Below are 14,419 nucleotides of genomic sequence, written 5' to 3' on the forward strand. Positions count from 1 at the left end.
AGAATCAATTATACAAAAGGTACCATTTGTAAAGCAGTCTATAAATGCCTAAAGTCGACAGTGATGCCCTAACTTCACGTGGCACCTGACCCTCTGTGCTGGGTGGTTTAAGTACCTATGTGGACACATTCTTTGTGTATGTCCACTTCATTATTTTAGATTAGAAGGACACAACCTGTGGGGAACCACTTTTAGTTTAAAGGAAAGCCTGGTCTGCCAACATCTGGATGTGCTGTACCATCAGGCCATTACCATAACACAAGAGCTCACTGCCTCCCTCCCTCCACCTCTCTCCACACAGGCAGGAAATGTGACACCCACAGGGACAGGGAGGCTCCCTGGAGTGGCCCAGGTGGAACCAGCTCCTGAAGCTTGGCTTGGATGGCACGGACCATGAACCTTGACTCTACACACTTTCTAACAATTCCGGACATTCCATGAAGTGGAATCCAACCTAACACCACACAAGAAACCATCTGCAATCGGAACATTACTACACCACACACACACACACATACACACACACACCCCACACACACACACGATGTGAGTACGCCATCATGTCACAGCTGACTAAATGCTACAGTATCAAAACAAATGCCCTGGGGTTGGCACTGGGCTTGGCAGTTAAAGGCACCAGTTAGGATGCCCTCTGTACCAGAGTATCTGGTTCTACACCTGCCCCTGCAGCTCCACTCTTCATTCCAGCTTCCTGCCAAAGCAGACCCTGGGAGGCAGAGGTGATGATGCGAGTAACTGGGTCCCTGCCATTCATGTGGGTGAACCGTGTTAAGTTCCTGGTCCTGGCCACTGTGGGCATTGGGGGAATCAATCAGTGGATGGGAGCGCTCTTTCAGTCTGTCTGTCTCTCAAATGAATAAATACATTTTTAACATTAAGAAAAAATCCCAAATGATCTGCAATGTGATAGTGAATTTAACAGAATTAACAACTAGTAGCCATGGGTAAGTCTGCTGTTCTGAGCTTTACATCTGCTGTCACTGTCACTCCCCGGAGAATAGCCCATGCTGACCATCCATGGAGAAAAGCACTGTTAATATTGCTTGCCCATGGATAAAGGCTCCTGAGGTTACCCCAAGAGCACGTGAATAAATCTAGGATGGCTGGGAGCTTCCTAGGCAAACACCCTTGGGTTTTCAAATAACAAAGAAATTAACTGCAAAGTGGCACAATGGACATGCTAATACACAGAGAAATGCATGGGGCAAAGTGTTCGCCAGGAAACCTCCCCCCAACTACACAGCACCATCACCCCACAGAGGGAACCGGACTCACGTGAGGGGGACAGCCTTTGCTTTTGATTGTCTTCTGCTTTTCAGAACCCGAAGTCTATCACCTTGTGTCACGCCATTCATTTCGTCGTCATCACTGTACTGTGTAAGTAAAAAAACACTGAGCTAATGGTTTAAGTTGCACTAGGAACGCAGTCAAGCGCGGTAGCCACCCATGCAGATAGACACAAACCCTTGCTGCTACACACCCCCAAGTTTCTGGTGAGCTTCTTGCGACATCGAGCTACAGGTCCCATTTTGAGATGACCAAAGTGGACCTGCACAGAGAGACGGGACCTCAGCAGCCTCCTCTCGTATGCTGAAGAGGCACCATGGGTTTTCATGGGTAGGAACGTTCTTGTTACGATTGCCCCAGGTACTTACCACCACGTAACTGAGTACCGCTACTCCCTAAATCCCTAAACTCCATGTGGAAACTAATGAGCTGTTGTGATGAGAAAAGGGGTAGGGGCAGGGCAGTACTAGGTCCATCTAAATAAAGAGCTCCCTTCACCGTCCTCTCTCCCACCTGTGCCTGGTAAGTAAGAGACACCTTCGGTTAACTGATTTGACTGTGATGTTCCTAGAGAGGGCCGTACATATAAAAAGCTGTGTGACGATAACCCCTCAAAATGCGCTTTATTGTTTTTACCTACAATTTTCTGCATGCCCTACAAGGTTCTCAACAGCACTTAAAGCAATAACAACAGCGCGACGGGGGTGGTTCCATTACCGGTTCTGCTTCCTGCTTGTCTCGGTTCTCGACCCCGTTTATTGAAATGTCATCGACACCAGAAAGGAGTCTGGAGAGCGATGTTCTGTGTTGTCCGTTCTCCTGCCCCCGTAACTTTTGTCGGAAATAGTCCCCTTCCAGCCACAGGCTTGCTTGTTTCCTAGAGCGTTTAAATGACAACAAAACACAGCTTTCCAGAAAGACACATCAACAACCTAACCTCTTCCTACTGGACAAGCAGATGTCACTGGAGACTAACACAATTCCACTTGCTGTCAGTCTCCGGGGGAGACCACAAGAGCTTTCCAGCTACTTACATCACCAGAAACTGCTGCTGAGGCCCAATCACCGAGCCGGGTCTACAGATTCGGACCCACGCAATGGTCTCGGCTGCTGTCATCCTGTAATGCTTCATGATGTAGCAGGCTATGAGAGTGCCTGTTCGACCGAGGCCGGCTAGGGAAAGAGACAGATCAGTGGCAACTCGTCTCATGTACCCCAGGATTCTGTTGGCTTCCTATGACAGTGCTTTCCCTCAAAATGCTACTCAAAGTCCGCTGCGTACTAACATGAGCTGGAGAAAAACACCGGCGGACTGATCTTACCAGCCCCGGGATTCCGATGTACCACTCAGCAGCACAGCTGGGATGCAGCGATTTCTCAAATCCCCCTGATGATTCCATGTACAGCCAAGGTTAAGAATCATTTTCTGGGGGCCGGAGCTGTGGTGAAGCAGGTAAAGCTGCCACCTGCAGTGTCGGCATCCCATATGGGCGCTGGTTCAAGGCCTGGCTGCCTTACTTACGATCCAGCTCTCTGCTGTGGCCTGGGAAAGCAGCAGAAGATGGCCCAAGTCCTTGGGACCCTGCACCCCATATGGGAGACCCAGAAGAAGCTCCTGGCTCCATATCAGCGCAGCTCCAGCCATGGAGGCCATCTGGGGAGTGAATCAGTGGATGGAAGACCTCTCTCTCTGTCTCTCTTTCTCTCTGTGTGTAACTGTGACTTTCAAATAAATAAGTAAATCTTTAAAAAAAAAAAAAGTGTCATTTTTCTGAACAGTGGGGAAGGTTCTCTGTCCTGAGTGTTGTTGATGGTATCACCATCTTTCCCAAAGCGAAGGCTTGAAAGCTTCACTTAACTCCTGTATCCAACAAAAGCTTCTACTCTGGCTTGATGCCTAGTTTCACTCTTACTTTATACTGCATCAGTCCGTTGTTTCTCCTGTGACAGATCACCTTCCGCGTCAACGTGGAGGGAAGTTCTGGAGATCACAGTGTGAACTGGTGACTCCCTCAGTAGGCACAGTGCTCTCTGCAGTGTAGCTGTGCCTCAACCAAACAGCTGAAGGTCTGCACAACAGAAAGACCAACCAGCCGGGGCCGGGGGAATTCTCCAGGACACGGTCTTGGGATTTCTTCTGCAACACCCACAGATCTGCTACCCTACGCTGTGGGTTTTGGACTCATCAGGCTTCATATTCACAGAGCCTATACCTAAATCTCCTGCATCTCTAACTGCTCTCTTGATTTTGTTTCTCTGGCTAACTCTAGCAGAGATCAGGATCACAACACAGGGCACTGCTCTAATACACTCATGAAGAAGGAAGAGTAAAAATTGAAATTGCTGAGTTAGAAGAATTCTGAAGGCCCTTGTTAAGAAAAGGAATTGTCTTGAGAAAAGCTGTTGGAAGGAGTTATCTATGTGGATGTGAAAAAGGATTCTGGTTTAATTTCAGCCAGAAATCAATAATAAACTAAAAAGGGTGATCCTGGAGCAGACTTGATTGAGCCTAGTGGTTAAGTAGCCCACACTCTGCACCAGAGTGCCTGGGTTCAATTCTCGGCTCTAACTCCTTACTCTCTGCTCCCTGCTAGTGGACTCACAAAGAGGCAGTAACGACGGCTCAAGTAATTGGGTAACTGGCACCCACATGGGAGACCTGAATTGAGTTCCCAGTTCCTGGCTTTGGCCACGGCCCAACTCCAACTGGGGCATCTGGTGAGTGAACCCTGGGGTGTAAACTATCTGCCTCTCAAATAACTGGAAGAAAAGGAAGGCAGGAAGCAGGAGGGTGGGGATTCTGGATCCCCTTGGATAACTCAGCATAGTAGACTTGTAAGGAAAATACTGAAGGTACAGCCTGGTTTCTCCTTACTGATTATAGTAAAACGGAAGAGCAGAGAGATGAACTGAATAAGGAACCAGGAGGTAGATTCAGAAAATTCTCAGCCTGTACATACTGGACAAAATGAGAAGACACACCCTGGAGGGAATATCAAGGATGTGGCTGGATAATAGCTCCATAGAGATTACCCAAGGATTTAATCACCCGTCTCAGCAGCAGTGGCCAGAGATGGCATTATACCAGCAGACACACTACTAGTTTGGACTAAAGGGGACAGATGACACGAAATAAAGGAAAGCTTTCTGATTACTGACAGTAGAGCCATCTGGGTGCAAATGTCCCTTGTCCTTCAAGGGAAAGGAACAATGACCCCAGGAGTAAACCAGAGATCCACAGAGCCCACAGCCACCAACACCCAGAGCACACAGGCCAAGACACTGCATTGAAGCTGCAAGGTGCTCCTAAGGAGGTGGGTGCACAAACCAGAATGTCACGGACTACAGTGCAACTCCCAATGTGATTGTCTCTGGAGACAGGGCATTTGCAAAGGCAAATGCTTAAGCAAGGTTATAAGGACACATCCTATTCCAACAGCTCCTATAAAACGAGGCAGACACACACAGAGGAAGAGCCGCAGCATGACACGCAGCAGAGCAGGTATCGGGAAGCAAGAGAGGCCTCACCAGTAACCGCCTTCTACTGGACCCAGATCTTGGACCTCCCACCTCCAGAACTGTGAGAAATGCATTTGGGCCATTTAAGCCATCATGCTGTATACTGCTACACAGCCCCAACAGATTAACACACTGCCTAATGAATCTCAATTTTCACAGCACAATCCAATTTTCATACGGTCATCATCTTTCTTCTCGGAAGAAAGCTCTAATCACATGAAATCTTTTTGTAATTGGTCATCAATCTGTTTCAGGGTTACGCAGCCTCAGCAGTACTGAATGACATTTCTGGATGATGAGTAGCTGCAGGGACTGTTCTGGGCACTGTAAGATGTTCTGAGCACCTTTGGCCTCTACCCACTACTTAGATACCTGTACCCAGACATGCTGAACTGTGAAAATAAGAAAATGTCACTGGGGTCGGCACTGCGGCGTAGCAGGTTAAGCCTCTGCCTGAGATGCCCATTTGAGACCCAGCTGGTCTACTTCTGATCCAGCTCCCTACTAATGTGCTTAGGAAAGCAGTGGAAGATGGCCCAAGTGCTGGGACCTCTGCACCCATGTGGGAGACCTGCAAGAAGCTCCTGGCTCCTGGCTTCAGCGCAGCCCAGCCCTGGCCACTGCAGCCATTTGGGGAGGAAATCAGCAGATAGAAGATTCTCTCTGTCTCTGTCTCTCCATTTCTCTCTGTAACTGCCTTTAAAATAAATTTTGAAGAAAAAAAAAAAAAAAGGAAGAAAATGTCCTATGGGGCAAGAGGCTAAAAGTACACTGGATAGGAATAATATTAACCACTTATTGCAGTAAGAATTTTTAAAAGGGGTGGGTGTTTGGCAAATCAGAATGCTGCCTGGGACACTCACACTTCAGATTGGAATGCCTGGGCAGCTTCCTGCTAGGGTGTACCCTGGGAGGTGATGGCTAGAACACCCGGCTCTGCGCCAATCATCTGGGAGATGTGGATGGAGTCCTGGGCTCCTGGCTTTATCCTGGCCCAGCCCTGCCTGTCGTGGGGTTTGGGAGAGTGAATCAGCAGACAGGAGATGTCTGCCTTTCAAAAGAATAAAAGGCAATTTTTAAAAACAGAAGGATGACATATGTTGGATTTTATTTTTTATTTATTTGAGAGACAGAGAGACAGGGACGTATCTCCTGTCCATTAGCTCGCTGCCAAAATGTTCACAATAGCCAGAACAGGGCCAGGCGAAAGCTATGAGCACAGTGAGCATGGAACTCAACCCAGGTCTACCATGTGAATGGCCAGGGGCACAAGTACTTCTATGGAAGAGTCACCTGCTGCCTCTCAGGGAGTGCTCAGCCAGAATCTGGAATGAAAGCAGCACCAGGGCTCAAACTCAAGTACTCCCATACCAGATGTGATATGTGAAGTGGCGGCTTAATCCTCTGGGACAAACGGCCACTCTAGACTTGGTTTTTAAATCGAGGTAAAATACACATAACAAAATTCACCACTTTTATCACTTTTGTTCATGCATCATTTTCCTGATTTCATTTAATGGCTCTATGAGTTCTTTTTAAAAGATTTATTTACTTGAAAGGCAGAGTTACACAAAGAGAGGGAGGGAGAGATGGAAGAAAGAGAGGAGGGAGAGGGAAAGAGAATATCTTCCATCTGTTGGTTCACTTTCCAAGTGGCCACAAGGGCCAGGCAAAAGCCAGGAGCTTCTTCCAGGTCTCCCACGTGGGTGCAGGGGCCCAAGTACTTGGGCCAACCTTGGCTTCTTTCCCAGGCACATTAGCAGGGAGCAGGATAGGAAGTTAAGCAGCCAGGACTTGAACTGGCATCCTTATGAGATGTCAGTGTTGCAGAGGGCAGCTTTACTTGATAATTGAAAAAGACAGTTAATTTAAATATTCTAGTGAACTCAGAGACCTATGTTTTACTACAGCGAGTTCTGGGAAATCAATTCAACCATTTTTTATGTGTACAGTTCAGGAGCATTAAATAATTCAAGTTGCTGTGCAAACATTAGCACTACCTTCCTCCAAAAGACATTTCATCTTTCAGAACTAGAACTCTGTACCCACTGAACAAGAAGTCACCAACCCTGCCTCCCCTCAGCCCTTGGCAGCCTCTGTCCTACTTTTTTGCAGTGAATTAGATTACTCTGTGCACCCCATGTGAGTGAACTCACACAATGCACCTGACCTTGTCTGACCAGCTGACTTCTATTGGTATTATGTCTCCAAGGTTCATTTCTGTTTCAACAGCACCGGTCAGAATGTTCATTGTTTTTAAGGCTGCATAATATTCCATTGTAAACGTGTCGATCACATTTTGTTTATTCCTTCAATTTTTGAGTGACGCTCGTTGCTGCTACTTTCTGGCTACTGAAAATAACGCTGCTATAAATACGGATGTACAAATATCTGTTCATATCCCGGCTGCTAATTCCTTTGGAGATAAACCCAGAAGAGGGATTACTGGATCATGGGATAGTTCTATTTTTAGTTTTTTGAGACACTCACATGCATCTTCTTACATTCCCACCAGCGCACACAAGGGTTTCAATTTCTGCACATCCGGGCTAGTACTTGCTTTCTGTTTTGTTTTAGACAATAGCCATCCTAGTGGCTATGAGTGGCAGGTCATGAGGCTGTGATTTGCTTTTCTCCAGATACTGGTGATGCAGAGCCACTTCTCACAGGGTTACTGGCCATGCCACTTGAGCACCTTTTTCAGAGGATATTTACTGAGGAATGTTTCCATTTTTGAGTTGGATTATTTTCTGTTGTTGAATGGTAGGTGTTCTAACCAAATATTCCAGGTGTTAGTATCTTACCAGATACATGATTTGCAAATGTTTTCTCCCATTCCATGGTTTGTCTTTTTATTCTGTTTGTGTCTTTTGATATACAAAAGCTTGAAATTATAATACAGTTTGTCTTATATTATTGTCTGTGCCTTTTGTGTCCTATCCCAAAATCACTGCCAAATCTAATGTCTTGAAGCTTTTCTTTCTTTTTTTTTTTTTTTTTCTCTTTTTGACAGGCAGAGTGGACAGTGAGAGAGAGAGAGAGAAAGGTCTTCCATTTGCCGTTGGTTCACCCTCCAATAGCCTCCGCGGCTGGCGTGCTGTGGCCGGCGCACCACGCTGATCCGATGGCAGGAGCCAGGTGCTTCTCCTGGTCTCTCATGGGGTGCAGGGCCCAAGCACTTGGGCCATCCTCCACTGCACTCCCTGGCCACAGCAAAGAGCTGGCCTGGAAGAGGGGCAACCGGGATAGAATCCGGCGCCCCGACCGGGACTAGAACCCGGTGTGCTGGCGCCGCAAGGCGGAGGATTAGCCTAGTGAGCCGCAGCGCCGGCCTTGAAACTTTTCAATAATGTGTCCTAAGAGCTTTGTGATTTCAGGTCTGACATTCTGATCTCTGGCCCATTTTGAATTAATTTTTGTACACTGTGTAACATAAGGGTTCAATTTCATTCTTTTTCATGTGGATATCCAGTTTTCCCAGCAGTATTTGTTGAAAGACTGTTCTTTCCCATTGAATGAATTTGGCACCATCATCGAAAACCATGTGGCCATATACATGAGGATTTCTTTCTGGGATCTATTCTAAGCACCATTGATCTATTTATCCATCTTTGATTGCGGTAGCTTTGTTCTAAATTTTGAAATTGGGAAGTACGAGACTTCCAACCTTGTTCTTTTTCAAGATTGTTTTGGTCATTCAGCATATGATGAGATTCCACGTGAATTATGGGATGAATTTTCCTATTACACACAAAGCCAGGTCTCCCATATGGGAACAAAAGACAAGGCACTCAGGTCACCATCTGCTGCTTTCCCAGGCACACTAGAAGGAAGCTGGATTGGACGAAGAGTAGTCCAGACTCACACAGCGCTCTGATAGCGGATGGTGGGGCTGCAAGTGGTGGCCAACCCACTGTGCCACAAAACTGGCCCCTAGAACTTCTAATTCTATGCTGAACAAAGGTCACAGCACTAGGCATCCTTGTCTTCTGCCTGTTCTTAGATGAAAATGTTTCCTTTTTTTTTTGAGGTTTATTTATTTGAAAGTTACAGAGAGAGGTAGAGACAGAGAAAGAGAGGTGTTGCAAAAAGAGAGGTGTTGCAATCCCTGGTTCACTCCCCAGATGGCCACCACAGCCAGAGCTGAGCCAGTCTGAAGCCAGGAGCCAGGAGCTTCTTCTAGGTCTCCCCTGCTAGTGCAGGGGCCCAAGCACTTGGGCCATCTTCTAATGCTTTCCCAGGCCATAACAGAGAAATGGATTGGAAGAGGAGCAGCTGAGAATAGAACTGGCTCCCATATGGGATGCCGGCGCTTCAGGCCAGCGCTTTAACCTGCTGCGCCACAGTGCCGGTCCGGTTTCCTTCTTTCACAACTATGACATCAGCTGTGGGCTTTTCATATATGGCTTTTTTTATACTAAGGTAATTTCCCTCTACAGTGAATTTGGTCAAATGCTTCTTCTGCACAGAGATAATCAAGTGGCTTTTGTCCTTCCTTCTGTTAATGTGACTGCATTAATTCTCAATGTAAGACTGCTCTTGTAATCCCAGGACACATCTCATTTGCTCACAGTACATAAATCCTTTGAAGTCAGTTTGTTAGTATTTTGTTCCAGACTTTTCCACCAGTGGTCATAGGGGATACTGACGTGTCGTTTTCTTACAGTGTCTTTGTACTTAGTAGTAGGGAAACACTGGCCTCATACAACGAGGGAGTAAGTGTTCTCTTCCAATTTAGGGGAAAAGTCCGCAAAGAAGTGATGTTGCTTCTTCGAGTGCTTGGTAGCATTCGCTGTGGTGCCATCAAGTCTGGGGTTTTGCTTTTTTAGGAGGTTTTGGATTCACTCATGACTCCATCTCCTAACTAGTTGAAGAGCGAGTCAGTCTTGGCAGGTTTTGCGTTTGTAGGAATTTGTCCACTTCATCTATACCACCCAGCTTGTGTCCTAAATTTGCTTTCAGGCTTCTACTGTCTTTTCCATGTCTGTAGAATCAGTAGTAACACCTTTTTCCCTTTTTAATTTTAGTACTATGACTTTTTTTTTTTTTTTTTTGACACACAGAGTGGACAGTGAGAGAGAGAGACAGAGAGAAAAGGTCTTCCTTTTCCATTGGTTCACCCCCCAAAATGGCCGCTACGGCAGGCGTACCCTGCTGATCCAAAGCCAGGAGCCAGGTGCTTCTCCTGGTCTCCCTTGCGGGTGCATGGCCCAAGCACTTGGGCCATCCTCCACTGCATTCCCGGGCCACAACAGAGAGCAACCGGGACAGAATCCAGCGCCCCGACTGGGACTAGAACCCGGGGTGCCGGTGCCTCAGGTGGAGGATGAGCCTAGTAAGCCACAGCGCCGGCCTAGTAATATGACTCTTTACATCAATCTAGCTAAAATGGTTGTCAATTTTGCTAATTAACTTGAAAAACCAATCAGTGACTCCTGTTAACCTTTCCAGTGTATTTCCACTCTCCGTTTTAGAATTCACAGGAACGCGCCACAGGCTATCATACATTCCAGTGGTAGTAGCCGTATAGCTGTCTTGTCTCTCCTCATGGTCTTCATTTCTGCTAGTTAGTATGCAAGGCCCTTTCTTTCCACTTCAACGTGAGGCATTTCTTGCAGGATATGTCTAGTGGTAACACACTGCCTCAGTGTTTGATTATCTGGAACTTAGTTTTATCTTTACTTTTTAAGGAATTTTCCAACATGCAGGATTATTGCTTGGAAGGTGTTTTTGTTTATTTGAGAGGCAGAGGCACAAACAGGAAAGGGAGAGAGAGAGAAAGAAAGGTTTTTCACCTGCTGGCTCACTTCTCAAATGGCTCCAACAGCCAGAGCTGGGCCAATCCAAAACTAGGAGCCAGGAGCTTATCCTGGGTCTCCCATGCAGGTGCAGGGGCTCAAGCTCCTGGGCAATCTTCCACTGCTTTCCCAGGCCATAAACATAGAACTGGATCAGAAGAGGAGCAGCCAGGACAAGAACCAGCGCCCATATGAGACGCCAGTGCCACAGGTGGAGGCCTAGCCTACTATGCTGGAAGGTGTTTTTATAATTCAACTGTTTGAATATATCAGCTACCTCTCCTCTGGCTCTCACAGTTGCTGATTTAAAAAATCTGCCAATAAGTTTATTAGTTATCCCTTGTATACTCTAAGTTACTTGTATATTGCAGCTTTCTAAACTGTGTCTGCCTTTGGACAGTCTGGTTATAATGTAACTCCCTGTAGGTCTCTGAGTTTATCCTGCTTAGCTTGCCAACCTTCTTAGACATTTACATCCATGACTGCCATCGAGTTTCGGAAGTTTTCAGTCAAGTAACCTCTCTGCTGCCTTCTCTCTCTTCTCTTTCTGGGACTCCCATTATTCTTACGACGGTCTCCTTGGCTTTATCCTAGAGATTCCTCAGATGCTGCACAGTTCACTTCATTTCACTTGATTCTCAGAGCTGATAATTTTTAATAGCGTTATCATCACTTATGTTGATTCTTCTGTATCTTCAAATCTGCTTTGGAATTCCTTCAATGAATTTTTGTTTCACTTACTTAATTTTCAGAATTTATTTTTCATTCACTTTTGTGTTTCTTTCAATTGCTATTTTCATTTTGTTCATTCAACATGTCCGTCAACTTGAGTCCTAGCTCCACTCTGGATTCCAGGTTCCTGCTAATGCGTATCCTGGGAGGCAGTGGCAATGGCTCAAGTACCTGGGTCTCTGCCATCCACACTGGGGAGACCTGGATTGAGCACTGGGCTCCTGGCTTCATCCTGGCTATTAAGGGAATTCAGGGAATGAACCAGATGGAGAAGATCTCTCTGTCTCTCTGCCTTATCAATAAATGTAAAAATAAATATACAAAATAAAAGACCCTTTCTAAAAATTAAGTATTTGTCTAGGGGGCCGGCGCTGTGGTGCAGTAGGTGAAGCGTTTGCCTGTGGTGCCGGCATCCCATATGGGTGCTGGTCCTCTTCTGGTCCAGCTCTCTGTTATGGCCTGGGAAAGCAGTGTAAGATGGCCCAAATGCTTGGGCCCCTGCACCCACCCTGGGAAACCAGGAGGAAGCATCTGGCTCCTGGTTTCGGATCGGCGTAGCTCCAGCCATTGTGGCCATTTGGGGAGTGAACCAATGGAAGGAAGACCTTTGTCTCTGTCTCTCCCTGTCTGTAACTCTACCTCTCAAATAAATAAATCTTTTTGTAAAAAAAAATATTTCTCTAGTAAGTAGAAAACATCTGGTTCTTCACAGGAACAATTTCTGTTGATCCATTCCCCACCCCCTCATTAAATAGGCTCTTTCCTGATTCTTTGTATGTCCTGTGGTTTTTTTCACTGAAAACCCAATATTTTAACTACAGTTATATTTGGAATTACAAATATAGTTCAAACTCTGGAAATCAGTCTCATCATTCCCCATAATTCACTGTCTTTATTTTTTCAATGTTAAATTTTTCTTAACAATAATATATTTCTCTCTCTTTTAAGATTTATTTGTTTACATGAAAGTCAGAGTTACAGACAGAGAGGGAGAGACAGAGGTTTTCCATCCACTGGTTCACTCCTCAGATACCCACAATGGCCAGGGCTGGGCCAGGCCAAAGCCAGGAGCCAGGAGCTTCTTCCAGGTCTCCCATATAGGTAGCAGGGGCCCAAACACGTGGGCCATCTTCCACTGCTTTTCCCAGGCAATTAGCAGGGAGCTGGATTGGAAGTGGAACAGCTGGGACACAAATTAGGGTCCAAATGGGATGCCAGCATCATGGCTGGCAGCATTACCTGCTATACCACAACACCAGCCCTATCTATTTCTTTTCTTTATTAACTATGTAACAAGGGGAGAAAAACTACATCAATCCAAGTGCATTCCTACAGTATTACTGCATAGTGATTCATTGATTAAAATATGAATTAGTTACTAAAATATTAAGTAATCTGTTGTAACTGCTGCAAACAGAAACTCATTAGAAAACGGTCTCCACAGAGATAATTTTTAGTCTGCTCAACTCTCTGGTGCTTTCTAGAAATGATCATACAGTGGCTACCCAAGAGACATCTGATGAATGAGTGAATGCATTTCAATGTGAAGCCTTTCTACTATGGTTACTTATGAAAAAACTTAACATACTACACTTTTCACATGAAATTCAGGTTTTTAAAACCATTCATTTAAAAGTAAAGGCAGTTCCACGCATCTTGGTGTATAGTCTCAGTGGGCACAATTTGTTTCTATACCTGCATTCCACATGTCCACCATGTTTTAACCAACACTAGAAACATACCTTTACAATGAACTGCAATGGCGCCCTCGGCATTTTCACAAATATCCAGAAATTCTTTGACAATGGTGTCGGTAGGGGTGCTGCCGTCCGCAAAGAAAAGGTCATGGTGATCAAACCCGGCATCCGTAAAGCGCTTAGCATCGTACATCTTTTTATTCAGGCGAATAATGGTAGTGACATTGTGATTCTTGAAATAGGGAATGTAAGTCTCAGGAGAATGTTGGTGGTAACCTGTATAAAGAAATGCACCACTTGTAAAATGCATAAAGAAAACAACATGTAACAGTTGTACCTATAATTGGGAAGAAACATCAGAGTGGGGACTGAAAACCAATTTGATGGTAACTGCTTTAAAAAAACATAAAAAACAAAGTTAAAATCCAGGATAATGATAAACAAAAATGATTAAGGATACTTAAATAGTTAATACTTTGTCAAGTTCGTTTAACTCTTTATAGCCTCTTTCAAAAGAAAAATGCAGAATGGACACTTTCAATAAGAAGACTCAACACAGTTTTTCCTACCACTTTCAAGCCTGGATCTTGCGTGAGGTCCACAGAAGGCAATAAATCGGTCTGGTATTATCCAATTAAAGTCTCCATTTTCTGCTTTCTGCAGAGAGAAAACCAGCACAATTCATTTTTAGAGGCAACCTCCTCCCCCACCTCCTTTCTCAATACTGAGTCTCTGAAGGTCTTTGAAACCATTTGTCTTAGCACAAGGCTGTTTATAAACAACCATGAGACAGGAATCTAAAACTCACCCTGCTCTGAGTATTCCCAGGGACAGTTAGGTAACTGAACAGTGTTTCTTTGCTAGGGTAGTCAGACCTTGGAAAATAGAGCTAACTGCTGCCATCCAAAACACAGTATGTACTTGGCTTTTGATCCAAAGTCATTTGATTACCTGAATAAATTCTCATCTGCCGTTGTACTTTCCTTATGAGGGACTTGTAAAACTTCCCTCTTTTCCTAAATTTACTGATTCCTTAAATAAGGAGAAAAACCTTCCCATTTGTTTCTGTTTTTTCAATACACCTTTCCTTCATTTTTCTATTTAATAAGAAAGCAATCAAACAATTTCAGTAAACCAACCAGGAAATTAAAAATTACAAGTATACTGAGAACAGAGTATGTCACCATAAAGAAAATTAGTGTAAACTGATATGTCGAACACATTACTTCCTGTTACGCTAACTCAGTCATTTGGATTGAGTTACCACTACAAAAGCCCTAATAAATATAGCTCAGAGTTAACAACAGAAACATCTCTTAACGAAATGGATAAGGAAGCAGAACATACTTGATGGTGGAGGAAGAG

The 14,419-nt window shown here is 45.0% G+C and overlaps 1 protein-coding gene across 6 annotated transcripts in view; it reads right to left on the reverse strand.

Annotated features, from left to right (window-relative positions):
* Positions 1–14,419, reverse strand: part of CDC14B (cell division cycle 14B) — a 104,249-nt gene that overhangs the window by 16,452 nt on the left and 73,378 nt on the right. For all 6 annotated transcript variants that reach the window (XM_062208563.1, XM_062208558.1, XM_062208560.1 and 3 more), the window contains exons 8-12: positions 13,624–13,711; positions 13,100–13,330; positions 2,343–2,481; positions 2,026–2,185; positions 1,297–1,394 (exon numbers count right to left, since the gene is read on the reverse strand). In XM_062208563.1, the coding sequence (XP_062064547.1) occupies positions 1,297–1,394; positions 2,026–2,185; positions 2,343–2,481; positions 13,100–13,330; positions 13,624–13,711 (716 nt within the window). The remainder of the gene's footprint in view (positions 1–1,296; positions 1,395–2,025; positions 2,186–2,342; positions 2,482–13,099; positions 13,331–13,623; positions 13,712–14,419) is intronic.

The sequence above is a fragment of the Lepus europaeus genome, chromosome 12, assembly GCF_033115175.1.
Source record: "Lepus europaeus isolate LE1 chromosome 12, mLepTim1.pri, whole genome shotgun sequence".
NCBI classification, from domain to species: domain Eukaryota; kingdom Metazoa; phylum Chordata; class Mammalia; order Lagomorpha; family Leporidae; genus Lepus; species Lepus europaeus.